This window comes from Vidua macroura, chromosome 4, assembly GCF_024509145.1.
Source record: "Vidua macroura isolate BioBank_ID:100142 chromosome 4, ASM2450914v1, whole genome shotgun sequence".
Taxonomy (NCBI): domain Eukaryota; kingdom Metazoa; phylum Chordata; class Aves; order Passeriformes; family Viduidae; genus Vidua; species Vidua macroura.
In genome coordinates this window covers 63,147,721-63,165,741 of record NC_071574.1, presented here as the reverse complement: position 1 = coordinate 63,165,741, position 18,021 = coordinate 63,147,721, and the positions used below count along the sequence as shown (strand labels likewise).

Here is an 18,021-nt window from a genome sequence, read left to right as displayed (position 1 = left end):
TGTCATTGACTTGAAATGCTTTATATGCTTTCCTGTTATTAGTTCTTCACACAGGGAAAAAGCCAGATGTGTTGAGTTACAGTACAGCTCCTTTATAATTAACTGCCTTGATGTTTCCTCTCTTGACTCCTAAGTACACTGTGATAAAATATTGATGCAAGTGCTGCAGCAGGACTGCAAGAATAAGGTCATATCTCACCTGTTCCACATAACACGTTGAGATGCCAACTTATCTTGTGTTATCAACAGCACAGTAAATGCAATTTCTAATTTACATCACAAGATGGCAGCAAATTTTTAATTCACTTAATTTTCACTAACCTATATTAACCTAACCTCTTGGAATTGTGGTTTCCTTACAAAATGACAGAAAACTTTGTTTAATGGTCAGATATGTGTGCTCTTTACAGGGATGTCAATGTTTCAGAAGTATTCAAAACACCTACAGAGCTGTATTTCTGCCTTAAAATCAGTAAAAAAAAAGCATTTACTATGAACTTTAAAGATCAGTAGCTCACAGTGTAAGAGTTACCAAGTCCCATTAAAGATATTTTGAATAAAAACCTATAGCTTTTATCTACATTCTTTGATTTCTTGAAGAGAAAATATGACAAAGCATTTTTTGAAACTCAGGTGGAGGCTCTCAAGACTTGATCATGTGGATTCTTTCTTCTATAAGGAATTCTGATTTATGTTTGAAGTGTTTTCAGTCAAAAGCTTTCAAAGTTATGAAATAACGGTTGGCTTGGCTCAATTCCTTTTGGCAGATCTTTTCTGCTGTGCTGGCCAATTCCAGAAGTTAAAATTTTAATCTGCTTGAGCTGATTTGTCCTAGGTGTTAATTGTCATTGCTTGTAGGTCTTAGAGAAGATGCATTTATGGCCTTTAAAATGCTCTGCTTTTTGTTTTCCCCTGCAGTTTCACAACCACAGGCTGTACATAGCCAGCTGGAGAAGCCATCCAGTACTGCAATTCTCTGCAATACCTGTGGAAAACCATGCAAAGGAGAAGTTTTGAGAGTTCAGAGCAAATATTTCCATATTAAATGCTTTGTTTGCAAAGGTAAGTGTGACTGCTGCTTCTGTGAGTAGGGCATTAGCAATGGTGTGTGACTTAATGATCCTGGAACCTTCACAAGCATATTTTACGATCCAATCCATGCCTGAAAGGATTTCCTATGAAATCCCTGACTCCTTACCGTGAGATTATAAACATCCTAAGTCCCAAAACTGGAGAATGTTTTCAATGGATATAAAGCTGTTTATATCCATATTGGAGTTCACTATAGATTTGAGATGTCAGGAGGAAGAGCACCTTGGGAGAGCAGTGCAGAGCTTGGAGAGAATGAACATTTGCAAAGAAATTCAGAGGTTTTCTCTCTTCCAGTTCTCTAATATGTTCCATAGGGTGCATCATGGCCACATCTGTCCACGTTCTCTTGTGTTGGGCTGTGATCTTGAAATTCCAGTGTGACCCTCTGTGCTTTTCCATTTTTTGGGGGGAATGACTTGGTTTGCTCCAGGTTGGTGCCTGGTGATCTAATATTGTCACATGAATAGCAGACAGATGGTCACAGGAAAAGGGAATTATCTGATACAACACTCCTTCTGTAGATACTTGCTTATTTAAAAACCTATCTGGAAGCTGCAAAGATCTAATTTGTTTTGAATGTACAAGTACATAAATGTTAACTGATGTTTACTGAACAATCTGCTTACTCCATTATTAACCAGTGCTTCAAATGACATTTATTAATCGCTGTAGCCCAGTCTAGAAACATGAGTATGTCTCTGGTTCCAGATGTTACTGTAACTATTTCTAATCTTCTTTAGAGGAAATACTAGAAAGAAAATGGTCACTATCTGTTAGCTATGCTGATATTTTTTTAAAATCCCATGGGATTGAGTACATACTATTAATAACTGAGGCAATCTTTAATGAGTTAAGACAGGACTAAATGTTCAGCTCAATAATTGTATTCTATACAAAATTGAACAGCAAGCAAAATAAGCATACTGCATTTCCTAAACAGCAAAAATATTTTGGTCATCTATTCAGAAGGGACAGCAGAACACAGCCCATACATGCATCTTTTAAGTTCTTTTAAAGCCAACTGTTCTTACAGGAAATTTCACAATTAAATCAGTTTTTCAGACCTAGCTCAGGAAAAGAGCACTTGATTGTTATTCAGGAGTCTTGTCTCCTACATGAAGCCTTGGTAACATTCTGGTATTTCTTCCATATTTTTATCTTTATGAAGTCCAAGCCCTTTTTATTTTTAACAGATTTGCTATGATTCTACAGAGGGAGTAAGACAGAATTTTACATCCAATTTTTGGTTTTATAGGCCATCTCCATTTAGATGATGCCAGGTCACCAGCAAATGCATCATGTGGTCACTTAACTGATTCGCTGATCCCAAATTTATGCAGTGCAGAGGGTTTTTTTCCCACCTTCATGCAGAGGAAGATGATGAGTGCACTGTAGAAGCTGCATTGCCCCTATCTGTCTGTAAGAGATAAGAAGGAGTTTGTTCTGCTTCTGGCAGATCTTGGATAAAATGAGGAAAAAGTCACAGTTAACGAGGTAGCAGGGTAGCATCTGTCAGCCACCTGTCAGTCTCTCAGCTGGCACAGGAGAGTGTCAGAGGTGTGGTTAAACTGCTACTTGGTGTCAAAGCTCTTGGGCTCCTCCTTACTAATCATTTTGCTAAGTTTGCCCACATGATTGGTTTGAGGGTTTTCTCTCATTATTTAAATGCTATAATTTCTTTTATCACCTTTCAAGGGTTTCCATCAATTTTCTGGCATTCTTCTGGTATCTGTTTTTGTTTTGTTTCTGGCCTTTATTTGTTACTTAAGAAGCATAAGTTGCTTTGTAATATGGATTTGCCATGTTGTTATGTGAGAAGAGCTTTGGAACAGAACAGAGCACTGAATATATATTTCACTAACTACATAAAAGAAGAAAAAGCAGGTTAGGCAAATGTGACTTAGATTTTTTAATTAATGGATGAAATAATACAGTTCATGTGTTAGGATTTAGCAAAAAAGAAAATGGTATTCAGTTCTGATCAATCTGCTTTCAGCCTTGGAGGAGAGTTTTGTGCCATGGCGCTTGCTGTGCACGGGCAGGGTGATGATTCTGGGAATGTATTTATCTTACTGTTGATTCCACCCTGTGGTGCATTTATTTCGATGCTACTCAGCAATGCAGTTTGTCCTGTCTTACCTCATCCACCAAAGATAGCACATGGAATGAGGCTGTGTGTCCAGCATGCAGTGCAGCTGCAGGACTGTCCAGGAGAGATAATCCCATGTGTGGGCTGGCTGCATTGTCCTGCTAAGATGCCTGCCTGCTTGGTTGACTGCCTCTGTATTAAATCATCTTGCAGCCTGCATCAGAAAACATGTAATATTTACAAAGCTGCAGGAAATTTTGGTCCCTCTCACAGAATTTACGGCTGTACAGTGGTGGAAAATGCAAACTGATATGAATGACAGATGACCACGGTGTCGTGTTGAGAGGTATTAGAGGTCTGTTTGAATGACCTCATCAGTGACAGATGATATTACACTGGAAGAAGTCACACTTTTATTGAATATGTGTGAAATTTGAAGCTATTTCTTTGATAGTTTTGGATAAATTAAAAGGTTTCAGAGGGTCAAATACATTGAGTTCTGTATTTCTACCCTTTTTTTTATTAGGCTAGAAAGGTAGTTTTGTGTATTGCCATACTGCTGCCTGATTATTCATAAAATGGTTTGGGTTGGAAAGGACCTTAAAGATCACCTTGTTCCAGCCCCCCTGCCATGAGGAAGGACACCTTCAACTAGACCAGAATGCTCAAAGCCCCATCCAGCCTTGGGCACTTCCAGGGGTGGGGCAGCCACAACTTCTCTGGGCAGCCTTCCTTATGGTGACTGTGAGTTTTAGAATGGTAACAACAACTATATAGATGCCTTTTGTATTAAAATTAAATTACATAACCAAGGAAGGTTAGTACAAAGTCACTAATTCCCTTGCAGTTCTTCTTTCATTCCCATCCAGTTCTTCTTACATTCCCCAGATAATGATTCTAAACAATTCAAAGTTTTTAAAAGGCAAAGAACTTCTTTATTATTCAAGACTAAAAGACACATCCAGATTAAAAAATTTAACAGCAGTACTGGGAGCATCTGCTAGTTTTGCTCAGTGTCAAAGTATAATAGGCATTATAAATAAGGTTTATACTCATATCTATTCATATGTGTTATTTCCTGTTTAGCTGCACATCTAATCTGCTGTATCTGCTAAATACTGTAAGGAACATGCCATCTAAGCATCAAGGAAAATTACTGAAGCAATAAAATATTAGTGACTTAGATTGTCAAATTTAAAAAAAAATTGAATATAAACTATTCTGAGGGTGTCTGTTAGGTCAGGACTGCATTTAATGGAGTGGATGGTATTAGAGAAATATTAACTTGGAGCTTGCTTACAACTGTGATTTAGTACACCCAGTAGAGAGACACGTTAACATAGAATTGTAGATAGGAATATGTAGATGCTGTAATTATATTATCTTGGGTAGCCTTTGATAAGGATAGAAATTACCCTGTTTTATTAGTATTTGGCAAATATTTAATTTTCTGTGTTTTGATAGTGTCCTGACACTTCCAAAGTTGCAGTGACCAATTTAAACAGGGGAACCCATACCATCTTGCTAAAGAGTGTTCTTTGTACATATGTGAGAAGAACTATAACTCACATCTGTGTCCTTTCCTGGTTAGTCTTCATGAAAGGAAATAAACTTCCAGTCTGAGCCTTAGAGGTAAAAACATGACCTGTGTGCTATACCTGCTTCATTGTATCTCATATGTATCTTGTTTTACCCCTAATCAAAATTATTCTGATTGCTGTGTCTTGTTATGGGTGCAGCACATGCAGTCTTCCCTGCTGGCACAGCTACTAGTTGCAAGTATATTTTTTTTTCCCATTAATTTTCATGTTTTTTTTTAAATTAATCTGCTAGAATTTAGCACATCTTCAGCTTAGAATGGGGTATGTGGTTCTGGGGATTAGTGTTTCTGTGACCCTGCAGTGTCCTGGGAACTGTGAAAAGGCCCAGGTCTGGATATATCACTTCTATAATATTTTCTCAGTAGAACATCAACAGAACCCAGAGTTATATCATTTATTGGGAAGTCCTATTAATGGGAAGGTCTAAGACAAAATATTCAGTGAAAATATTCAGTAACTTGACAATAGGAGTTATTTCTTTGTTAGCTCAAATACATCTGCTAGGATATGAACATGTTCTAAGCTAGGCTGAGTGATCTGAGTGACTCACATTTGAACATAGCTACGGGGTTTCACATTTCAAAATGGGAGTCACTTACGGGAAGATCATTTGTAAGATTTCCGAGTCCCAGATTTTTGCCAGGCAGTAGCAATTTCTGCTATTTCTGGTGTCATGGGCACTGGAGATTAGTGTAGGGAGTCTTATTTATCAGGCACTCTCAACAACGTGTCCAACACTTCCTGAGTCCTTCAGGAGTTTGCAATCCCAGATCGTATTAACTCAGTATAACAGGAAAAGCTGTTTCCAATGTAAGGCTCACCAAGGTTACAGAGTGTGGTAGGTTTAGGGCTGCCTTACCAATGTCATGTTAGCTTGTAATTTTTCACTTTTCACAATTTTCACATTTTCACAATGTTTCACTTTTTCACATTTTCACAATTTCACTGAAATTATCATGATGATAGTAATGATCACTTTTGCTGGTGCAGAAGTAATTTAATGTAGCGGCAAATGGTTCTATATTGTGGTTTTAAAACCTGAACTTTAAAATTTTTAATCACTGATTTTCTAAAAACAGCTCAATAATTAAAGCACAAACAAATTTTGGTCATTTAGCTAACTTTCACTATCACAAAGTAATGGATAATTTCTTTATAATCATGTTCTTTTTGCAACCTTTCTTTGCATTCGTTAAGAGCTTTGTGCAGCCCCTCACATCCTGGCCATATGCCCATCACACCAGCATTCTAGCAACATGGTATATATATTTCAACCAGAGTCTGGTGAATCTTTTTTTAAGAGTATCTTTCACGAATTTAATAAATACATAATACTAGTAAAGCATGGTGAAATTGGAGGAATCATGGTTATGAGTACTGGTAAAGGAATATCTTAATAACATTCAATAGAAGGAAGCTAACTACCCACCAAAGGAAGCCAAACCTCTGTTGCTTCTGTTTTCCAATTTATTTACTCCTTATTTGCATCCTTCTAGTCCGTTATAGTAGAAAGATAAGTGCTCATTAGAGAACTTGAATGAGACGTTATAGTAAGAAGGTAAATGCTCATTAGAGGATAGAATTTTCAAATCTATGTAAGGTTTGCAGGCAGTAAAGATACTATTCATATAAAGAAGTTTTGAACATACATAGTTTCAGCCCACATTAGATGATGTCACAGAATTATTATTATTTTAAAAAGCCTGTAAGTCATTTTAATTACTCAAGTTCTCTTTTTGGGTAAGGTTTTCCCTGTGCAAAAAAATGTCAGTGCAAGGATGTCTTTATGCAGGGGACTTCCTGACTAAGTGATGTTCTTTCCCTTGAGGACCCAGCAGGGATACAGCAGCACTCCGGAGTAGCTACTGGGCATTTCAGTGCACTAAAGTGATGTGATGCCTGTATTGAGACCCAGGGAGAGTTGTTGTATAAAATTCATCACTGGCACAGTGGTGTTATTCCACCTCCCACTTTCTGCAACTCATTAACATGAGACCATCTGCCATATCTGTGAATAGAACGGGGACTTAATTTGCAAACCTGGAACTGGCACCCAAAGCACTATTAAAAAAAATCTGAAAATATTTGGTGTTGTTGCTTTGCATGTTGGGTGTTTGTTTTGTTTTTGGTTGTTTGTTGGTTTTTTTTTTTTTTGTGCTGTGGGTTTTATTTTATTTTATTGTTTTTAAAAACCTGTTTTAATTAGTCTAGCTAATGACAGCAGTATTTTATTTATAAACACTTAAGTTGCTCTTAGGTTTAAAATGGGTTGAAGCACATTACACTGTTTCTTAAATTTCTTTAGCATACTTGTAAATTTTAAATAACCCGATTGAGTCCTTAAAACAAGAGATGAGTATAAACAAGACATTTTTTCCAGTTTTCCTGGGGATTGTTTTGGTAGTTTGAAACAGCCACATACCTAATGCTGTGAGGACCTTGCTCACCTCTAAGACTATGGTAGAGTTTTTATAGGGCAGTAACACTGTCTCTAAGCCTTTGGGAAACTATGATCTCCAGAAGGAAAAGGGAAATATACTTTCTAATGAAAAATTACTCAATGTGTAGTTCCCATTTATTATAGGAGTCAAGGTACATAATGCACAGAAAATTTCCTAAACTTTCCTTCATTTAATTGGTGCACTCAAATATTTTGTCAATTTCATAAGAGTATTCTGAATCTTAAAGGGTTTTCCTGCATTGAAGTGTTTACTCCATAAATTAATTTGTGGGCATCATGGCCAGTGTGGCCTGGGAGCTTGTGTAGGTGCTGTACTCTCTATCCTTTATAGCTTTATCAGTGCTACATATGCATGATGAAGTGTTGCAGGATAGGATGTATCCCCACAGTTTTCTGTATCTTTTCTGCTCCTGAAAGTTGCTGGTTTTCTTCCATCAGACCTGTCTGCCTTCCTGCATTTCCTGATTGGAAGCTGGAGAAGAGACCAGCAGGTCTGTCCAGGACTTTTCTGCATGCTGCTTTTGTTTGCCCTGGATAGTAACAAAATGAGGTATCATTCAAGTCCTTGAGATTACAGATGGTATTTTAGATATTATTGCTAATACACTGCCAGTGACTGACAGGCTTGAGTATTCTTGATTTCACAGATGTGTTTGGAAAGACAGTTGCCATCACTCGTGCATAGAAGAGTGATTGAACTGTATGGTTTATATACCCCATTGCAAGGTCCCTTCTGTCTTACTGCTGCTCACCTATAGACTGAATGTTGAGGTGTAAATTAACCAAGAGATGATATTCCCATGCCAATATTTGTATGGCCAGCAAACTTGGAGTTGGGAAAGACTTCCCCAAAAGCTTTGTGAAAAGCTTATCTGGACTTACCACAATAGACCATGCAAGAAGGAGTATCAGAGTCGCAGCCATCTGCTGGAAATGAGCTTAGACTGCTTCAGATTAATTGCAGTTCAGTTTGAACTTCAGTCAAAGCTGTAGCGGTGGAAGTTTGCCAGGTGGTTCTGATTCCTTCTCACAGGCATAGTGACCAAGAGAAATATTCCACATATGATCATGGGCTTTTGGAGAATGGGATACCAGACTTCATCAATGGTGTATGAATACACAGAGTGTAGCTGCCAAAAGAGAATAATATCAGCGGTGTACTATGTGCCACTCTTAGGATTGTGGTCAGCCAGTGGCATCCATCTCATGGATGGAGGAAAACACCAGAAGTGGACATAAAACCACAGTGCTGAGGAAGAAGAATTTTATTTAACTTACATCAGGCAGAAAATGGGAGGGAAAAATTTAGACTTGATATGTGCAGTTGCATGTAAGCAAACCACTTGATTGTCTGGCACGTTGACAGCAGAGCAGCACTGTTGGGATGACAAGACCTGCAGTGCCTGCTGCTGCTGCAGTGTGCAGCAGCACAGTGAGCGTAGCATCCCCCAAGCAGCTCAGGACACAGCTGGTTTTTAGGCCCAGCATGCAGCCAAAAAATTAATCTACTTTCAGTAGGCTCATTTGGCAGCACAGAAAACAGATGCATTTTATGTTTGTACACTGCAAATGGAGTACTGATGGCGTACAGTAGTGGAATAGCAATGTGCTTAAAGTGCATTGATTAATTGATTTACTGCTATTTATTTTTATAAAATCATAGCATAATGGGAGGGACATTTAAAGGTCATCTAGTCAAAACTCCCCTGGAATGAGCAGTGATATCTTCAGCTAAATCAGTGTGCTCAGGGCCCTGTCCAACCTGACTTTAAATGTTTCCAGAGATGGACCATCTACCATCTCTTTGGGCAACCTGTTCCAGTGTCTCACCAGCCTCACTTAAAGAAAAATTCTTCCATATATCCCATCTAAATTGTACTTATTTTAGTTTGAAACCATTACTATTACACATTGCATAAATTCCAGTGCTTCAGGTGCTGCTACAGACACGGTGCTAAGGAAAAAAGTAGTCAGTTTCTAAACCAGTAGAGGAGCCCCTCACATCTATATATGAATTATTTTGGTGTCAGGTAATTGCAAACTGTCTTGAAAAGTGGAATTATCCAGCTGTAAGAGAAGCCACCATGAGATACAATCCCTAAAAATGGTGTGGGTATTGTCCCTCTCAAGTACCATAGCACATCCAGGTACTGGCTTGCTTCTAAATATCATAAGAATAAGAGACAAGCACTTATTCACTACTTAAAAATTCCTCCTAAAGCTCGGGAAAAGGCATTGCCATGTATGTAAGGTAATACTGAGACAAGAAGATGAGTTACTCTATGTTAGTCTCTTCATTAATATAATTACTGGTTTCAGTGCTTTTCTCTTACCACCAGGATGAACTCCAGAAACTGTTGAAAACTGTTTCTAGGTTAAAAATAACCCTTCCTCTAGATACTCCTTTTGGAAGACAAATGCTAGGTAGGAGTGGATGTGACATAATGCTCATTTCCTGTCCTAGGAGAGTAAGATCTGGTAGCTGCCTTCAGATATTCTCCCTAGACTTCCTCCAGCTTTCCTTTTCTGGTTTCTTGTTTCTGTAGCATCATCTCAGATGGGCAGTGTCTTCGTCCATGTAAGTAGCTGGCAAGGGGCACAGCATCTCACCTGAGGGAAGGCCAATGGATCTCTTTTCCTAGCAGCTCTTCTCAGCTTTAAACCATGACTATTTTAATATCCAATCCAGTATTTAACTGGAATCCTTATGTTTTTGTCTGGTCAGCTGGGTTCAGCAAGTGAAGGAGCAGGCAAGGCAAGGGTTTGTGACTCAAGGTTTGGCCTGTGGAGCAGAGCTGGTGATGTTCATTCAGCCACTCTTTGCATATGGGGAGGCTGAAGTGATGGTGATGCAGAAAGGGGCCTGGTGAGAGGCTGCCAAGCTCACTTTTATTTTGAAGTCCCAATAACTCGTTTTTCTGGCTCTCTTTAGCTGAGCAGTTTCACTGCAGGGTTTCCTGAGAAGCCAGGATTAAGTGCATTAGTGCAGACTGCTTTAGTGACAGAACAGAGAGATCAATACCCTCAGGGTGAGACAGAGTGCCACCAAATGCCAGTGGCACAACGGTTGTTGAACCCACGTGCCCCAGACCTTGAACCAGGACTCTCTTAGCTGCAGTGAGACAGAGCCTGCCTGGCTTCCATTTAGACTATAAATATAGATTTGCTTGTGCTTATCTCTCATTTTAGCAGGTGAACAGGGACAAAAGTGCACAACAGAGCAGTGGCAAATAATTTGTGGCTACACTATCAAGTCATCTTCCTCTGGTTATGGAAGCCCAGCTCTAAGTCCCTCTGTGATGGTGCACAGCAAAATGTGTTAACCAGTGCCTGTTCTGTAGCTCCAAGTGGCTCTTGGTGCCTTTGTCCAGGTGCACTGCAGTCAGGTGTGCTACTACCAGCATAAAGAAACATATTTAGGGACATAACCCCTCTCTGCACTTTTCAGAAATGCAGTTATGTCCTTATAACGTTTTTCTCTTATGATCCACTTTACAAGTTCAAACACTGTATGATGCAATTTAGAACTGCTCTAGGGCATCAGTATCAGCTCAGCATGCTGCTCAGCATCATCTTAAATCCATAGTTGAGCTCTGCTTCTGGTTCACCAGTAGGTAGCTGAAATATATAGGCTGAAAGAAACTCATGATATCCAGCAAGTTGTGCCAGACTTTTGGAAAGTCTGTTCAAAAAGCCTGTCCTTCGTAAAAATGAGAGCATGGGTGAGAAAGAGAAATGCTAAAGCAAATGTGTTAAGCCTGTGAGATAGAGAACATGAACAATGTATTGAAATATAAATCGTCTAATTCATGTTGTCCATGACACATGCAATATGACTGGAATTATTTTGACTTATAGGAAAGATTAGAACACATAGTTCTTCAGTTCTTGACCATGCACTAATACAGTTCTAGAATGATTGTTGTTTTCTGACTCTTAGTAGTCAGGGCCATCTCCAGGGAGAATAATGAGCACTGAAATCCCACGCAGGGATGAGCCCTCGGAGGGTTCAAAGAGGGCCTGGAGCCCAGGCCTCCTGTGCTACAATTAACAAAGCCTATAAAAAGGGGAGGGTGATTGGATGTAATTTGGAATGAATGATCTGGGTCCTCTGCTTTCTTGGGGTTTCTGCTCTGTATGTGTTACTTTGTGCCTTGGGCATCTCTGTTGGACTCTTTTCTTGTAGTTTAGGTGAAAAATGACTGATTCTGACACTGCAAACATGTTTGGGTGTGAATTGCCAGGCTTTACATTTAGAAACCAAAGTGCCTGTGTGCTCTCAGGTACCTGAGTGTAAATCTCAGTCTGGAATTTTAGAAGCATGGATACTTCTTCTATTTTGGGACCAAGGCACTGAGCAACTCTACAGTGTTTTGTACATGCATCCCAAATTTAATAAGCAACATTCCCACTCCTTTTCTGTGGGCTGTATGTGAGTAGTGACACTGCTGTGGTTCAGCATAGTTTGACTGTAAACACCATTTGCTGATGGGAACACATTCCTACATGAACATCCCCAGGAGCAGGAGTACGTAGTAACAAGTGTGGTGCTGTGACTTGCAGTAAAGGAGTAGTCAACACAGCAGCAGAATCACAACTTTGAAGTCCAGTTCCCTTTTAAATCAAGTCAAGTCTGTTTCCGAAGATCCTGGTCAAGGTGGATGATGGTCATGTTCTACGTAACTGCTCTTTCTGTAGGACTTCACCAGACCATTGTATCTCTCCTTTCTCATCTTATATGTTCTCAAAATTCCAGCCTAGCTTCATCCTTGGTGCAATGAAGAAGACTCCTCAACAGTCTCAGAAGCCTTTGGTTAATCAACTATAACCCTTTTCTACAGGTTTAGTTTAAAAAAATCGAAATTGACATTTAGGACTAAAATCTTACTTTTGCCATGAGTGGATGAACCTGGAGGTGCCTCCAGTTCATAAGTGGTGAGTGATGTTCATCAGGTAAACATGAGAGCTGCTTTAAACTGATATAACTTTTGAAAATGTGCAGCAGTGCCATGAGCATCAGCCCCCGTGTTTAGAGACAGCTCTAGTTAACCCTTTTGTGTCTAAGAGGAATATCAAACACCTGTAATCTGTCAGAGATGTTTCTTTGCAACATTGCTGGTTTAGATTTTAAAGATTTATATCCTTTATGCATTTCTTTTAACCTGTTAAATATGTTAGATGTTGTATATGGTAACCCTGAACTTAACCTCTACAGACTTTAACTTTGTACTCACAGCTGCTGCACTGAGGGTTTTACATTAAATAAGTCCAGGCTATGAGTGTCCAAAATACATGACTGATGTAATTTACTGTAAGAGTAGTGTCTTTCAGATGCACATCTGCTCTGTGATCATAAGCCCCTATATTGAAGTGCTTAAATACTCCACTGTGAACCATTCAGATCACAGGTGAAAAATCAGCCTAATCTTAGAGCATTTGTTTCTTGCCTTCTGAGTCTGCCTTTTCTCTTTCTGCAGCTTGTGGATGTGACCTGGCTCAAGGAGGATTTTTTGTGAGACAGGGAGACTACATCTGTACTTTGGACTACCAGAGACTCTATGGCACACGATGCTTCAGTTGTGATGAATTCATTGAGGGAGAAGTGGTCTCAGCACTGGGCAAAACCTATCACCCAGACTGTTTTGTGTGTGCTGTCTGCAGGTAGGTTTTCTACATGAAGTTGTGTTTCTGACGCCAGAATGCCCTGAATGCCAGGCATTCAAACCTATTGCCTAGAGATAGGGGTTTTTTTTTACTCACTCCTTAAAAAATTTCATAATTAAAAAGAAAAAAAAAAATCTGTAATTTTGAGTGCCTCCCTTTTTTCCAAATGTGTTTTTCTTTTTTATGTTATCTTATGTGTGAGGTTTTCAAAGTACTTTAGAAACTTCCACTGTCTTCGTTGTAAGACATTTTGCCCCAAGTATTGCTTAATTTCTCTGGTGTCTGCTGTTTTGTCATTTGTTGGCTTGAAGTTACAAAGGATTCCAGTGCCAATGGCTGAGTCCTCAGCAGGCTGCTACTAAAGCCCAGTGTGGTTCAGTGGGATCATTTCCCCCATGGGTCCCAAACTCAGCAATACAAGGGACTGATGTCATTTCGATCTGCATCTTAATCCTCTTGTGTAGAAATAGCACAAACATATATATTGAAAACTTCATGAAGAAGCTTGAAGTGCACTAAGCCTTCAGAAAACCTTCAAACTGCTGTTTTAGCAGTTTGCATCACATGGAAATGCTGCCATAGTTTCTCTGGCTAAACTTGAGCTTTTAGGAGTACAAGAAAAGCAACCCCACTTTCAAAGGGTTTCAGAGCCCAACGAGGCACTGGTGCAGCACAGTTTAGATGCTCTATGTGCTGGTGCCTCATGCAGGTGACTGTGCAGTCCCAAACCAGCATGGCCATGTCACTGTGGCTGTCTACCAGCCCAGCCTGCCCTGCCCCTGGAGCTCAGAAATCCTCCTGTGATGATGCAAGAGCAGGACGTCAAATTCCAGAGCAGCTGTGGCTTGTGACAGAATCTTCAATAAAGCAATTGCACAAATAATAATAATAGCTGTGATAGAGGGGAGACTCTGAGATAGACAAGCCTTTATTGTATTAAATTCTGTCTAAGTTTTGATGTGTTTAATAGGCAGTTTTTTCTTTTGGATAGTTAAATGTGGAGAGTAAAGATAAGAAAAAATCCTAACATCTTTTTCATATTTTATTTTTTCTTTTAATAGTAAAGGAAAATTACTTCAAGTGTATCTCATTAATTAACTGCTGGCTGCACATGCTATTGGCCTGCAGCCTGGCAGTATTACAGCTCTTGTAGAGATGAGCAGAGCTGTTTTTTGGTACCTTTATTCTCAGCACTAGTACCTTCTCCGTCATTTAAGAGAAATCAAAAAACTGGTTGATTCCATTTTTCTGGCTAAACGTGCCTGTATCCTCATCACACCACTAGAGCTTAGCAGAAATGTATTTAACTGTTATTACTGTACTTAGAAACTACCTACCTTGGGTTTCAGGCCATTGGAAATACCAACTGCTGCTTTATTTAGTCAGTCCTTCAGCTCTGGTTTGGAGTTTGGTGATACAGTTTATTTTGTCTCCCTGAAATTTGGAATAATTTTCCTTGTGACTAAAATATTTAAGTACATAACAATTCAGGTGAGTTAAATTGCAGCACTGGAAATTATTCATATTGCAAATACAATGTGTGATGAAGATGTGGTAAAGCTTTTAAAAATGAAGTTCCTGACACAGTAATCTATCATATAAAAAAAATAAAATCAGAGATGTTCCCTAACCCTCTGTATAAATAAATAGATGTATTAAATGCTGTTTTGCTGTTTCTAGTAGTTCAGTAGAGAGACCCAGATCTGCTTCTGTTGCTTTTCTTGGAAGGACACACAAATTCATATTGTCTACATCAGAGCCAGCTAATGCCCTGCTGACTAGCAGGATTCAATTAGTGTCTCCCAGGGGGGTTGTAACACTGATTTGTGGTGCAGAGCAGCAGAAGAATCCTGTCATGTATTTATATGCTTTAAATCAGCTTCAATTATCCCTGTCATTGCAAGCCAGACATAACCTGTGTTTTTTATGAGGAAGAGTGTCCTATCTAATCATCAGCATTTATTTTATTGAGCGATATCCTCAGTAAAAATAAGGTTGGTAGGCTGTAAAGACATGTTGTTTAAGCCAAAAGAAGGAACTTGTTTGTTCATTTAAAAAACAGTAATAACAAAATAGGGGGGAAATGGTGTAAAACTCTCTACCTTGATATTTTCCATGGTGGGAAGAGTCAGGAGAAGCATTTGTGCCCTCATTTTTTACAGATGGGTGGAAACCTTAAATACTGTGCCAAGGCACACAGTCAGTAGTAGTTAGTGGATGATGCCAACTGCATTTGGCATTACCTTTTACAGACAGACTTTGATGTGGGTGCTGTGTTAGAAATCTAACTCCAGGATGGTGTGAATTAGAGAGGTGGTGACTGCCTGCCAGTGGGGCTGATCCTGCTCTCATGGAAACCAAGTCAGGTTCTTACTGTCTTCAGCACGACAACACTGGCAGCAGAAGGCATTTTGCACTCATGACACATTTCTCCAGAATGCTGCAGGATTGTTGAATTTTTTAAAATGAGCACTGCTGCAAGCCCTATTTCTGTAGCTGCTGAAGTAACACTTCTAAACCGTTTCTACATTGCATAGTAAACCAGTGTCAGTAGCAAGTCCTTTTTTTCCCCCCTTATTTTCAGAGAAGATAAGGTTTGAATAGAAACATGTGGGAAGTGTATGGTAGCATCAGTAAGGAAACCTAGCTAGCAGGAGCAGTAGGAAAAAGTCAGCAATCCAAGGCCAGTTGTCTCCTGATATTACTACTGTTGGATGCCACATGGCCCAGTGTCACAGGGAACTGTATTCTTTGTACCTTCTGCACTGCATTTGTAACCTGCTGCCCTCCTCTGTGAAAAAGCTGGAGTGTCAGAAATCCAGCTCATCCTTGGGCATCTCTTGGGAGTCAGATGCTACTGCCCAGGGCTGCCGCAAGCTAAAGTCTAAAGAAAAATAAATGAATTAATATTCAGAGAAAAACTGGTAGAAGTACAATATAATGTGCCATCCTAGTTGATTGTTTCTCTCCATCCTGTGTTAAACAAGTGGCTCTTTAAAAAAATCAGGTTTCAGTTGTTTGCTGTGCTGGAGTAAAGATTAAGGGCTTAATCCCTACTTCTTCCAGTGCTGTTCATAGTCTAGTGAAACCTTTTATCTGCTGTGGTGTTTTGTGATGATAATGCCTAAAACCAGGAATGAGTGGAAAAATAACAGCATAGATTGAAAACTGTTGCAGATTAAATGCTTACTCTGAATTCCCAGGAAGTGGCTGAGCAATCTTCTTAAAGCTTCATTAATTGGAAGGAGCTGTGTCCTCCAGAGGGCTGCCAAAAACATTTCCTTCAAAAGCTTCATGTGTTTGTAAAAGTGAAATAGAAAGAGGGAGAAAATTGAGGCTGGCTGTAGCAATAGAAGCTTAGTTTTATTAAAATTGTGCACATACTTCTTACATGTGTGTTGTAGTCAGGACAGTTTGGCTCTTATATAAGATGGGAAAGGGCAGGACATTGAGTCTTTCAGAAAGAAATGGGTTGTCATACCTGTGATAATACTCTGAAAATGGAATTTTCAGGAGATGTCTTAGTGTTAACAAGTCCTATAGATTTAGTAAGCATATATAAGATGTATGGTCTGTCTAATGTAGTACCTAGAGTAGGATTTGTGCTACTTGTGGGCTGTTTGTTCACTGAATATTAAGAAAACTGGGATTTGATTTTATGGGTATTATTGTAATTAGTAAAGTTGGAGGCTTGGTGTTTATGTATCCAGTTGGAGGAGTGCATGCAATAATTACTCCTTTAGTTTCAGTATTCTTGTACATAAAAGTTGGGAAAAAAATGTGGCATGTAAATGATAAAGAGACGACAATTTGACCCCTAGGTGGAGGGTAGATTAGCACATACATCCTGGATTAATAAGGAAACAGGTTTGTGTTGCCTTTACGGAATTTTTATATTTAAGTTTTTCTGAGCTCAGGAAGTTTTCTTTTAAAACAACATCTTGACAGAAGCTGAATATGTGCCATGTAGAGGTGAATAGTATGTGGAGGAAAGAGGCAGATACATATTCTTCAAGGGGTTGCCTGCCAAATCTAGCTATAAAACCTCTTTCAACCCATTTGTATTTTTACTGTCTTCAGGAAGGTAATTCACTTTGGCCAGGCAGTTGAATATAAAAAATCAGAAATCTCAAATTCTTTTCTTTTTTTCAGCAGGAGATTGTGTAGTCCTACTGCTAGTTCTAGAAATAACAGAGATCTTTTGTGTATGTATGTCTTAAGAAATTAGGATAATACTGAAAATTAAAAGTTCAAATTCAGTTTTTTCTTAAACATAGCAATCATGACAAACTTTTTGAATATGCTAAGCCTTTTTATTTGCTCACTTTTTTTTAGTGCTGCTGAATTTGGAAAGGGTTTGATTTCCACTTAAGCAGTACCTGGTGCTTCTTAAGGCATCTCATGAAATGATCTTCATCCCACCACCAGTCACCCACTGAACCCTGCTAGGTATTGCAGAAACCTAGGGTGCTGAGCTCAAGATTTTGAAATCAGCCTGAGCGTTCTTGGCATTTTGATTCTAAACCAAATATATTTATCAATATGTAGTTCTTCCTGAACAAAGGGATGGTGGTGTGCTGCTCTTCAGGTTTAAGTCTGTGGCTCTTTAGAGGAAGGGTCTGGAGTGCAAGTCCTGTGAGGAGCAGCTGGGGGTACTGGAGTTGTTTATCTGGAGAAAAGGAGGCTCAGGGATTATTTATTGCTCTCTACAACTGCCTGACAGGGGGTTACAGTGAGCTGGGGGTCAGTTTAATCTCCCAGGCAACCAGCGATAGGACAAGGGGAAATGTCTTTATGTTGTGCCAAAGGAGGTTCAGATTGGGTATTAGGAAAAGCTCCTTCACTGAAAAGGGGGTTAAGCATTGGAACAGGGTGCCCAGGGAAGTGATGGGGTCACCATCTCTGGCAGTGTTCACAAAATCAGTAGACATGATGTCTACATGATCACTATGTGATGACATGAGCATGGTGGTGTTTGGTCAAAGATTGGACTTGATGATCTTGGAGGTCTGCTACAACCTTAGTGATTCCAGGATTCTTTGGTTCTACATGGAGCATCCCTATAGCCCTAGAATAATGTAGGATGGAAGGGATTTATGGTGGTCCTGTGGTCC

At 39.3% G+C, this 18,021-nt stretch overlaps 1 protein-coding gene across 7 annotated transcripts in view; it reads left to right on the top strand.

Annotated features, from left to right (window-relative positions):
* ABLIM2 (actin binding LIM protein family member 2) overlaps positions 1 to 18,021 on the top strand; it is a 127,763-nt gene that overhangs the window by 35,119 nt on the left and 74,623 nt on the right. For 6 of the 7 annotated variants that reach the window (XM_053975986.1, XM_053975990.1, XM_053975989.1 and 3 more), the window contains exons 2-3: positions 919 to 1,062; positions 12,721 to 12,904. In XM_053975986.1, the coding sequence (XP_053831961.1) occupies positions 919 to 1,062; positions 12,721 to 12,904 (328 nt within the window). Of the gene's footprint in view, positions 1 to 918; positions 1,063 to 12,720; positions 12,905 to 18,021 lie in introns of those variants that run through there. The other variant, XM_053975991.1, reaches the window with a different exon arrangement.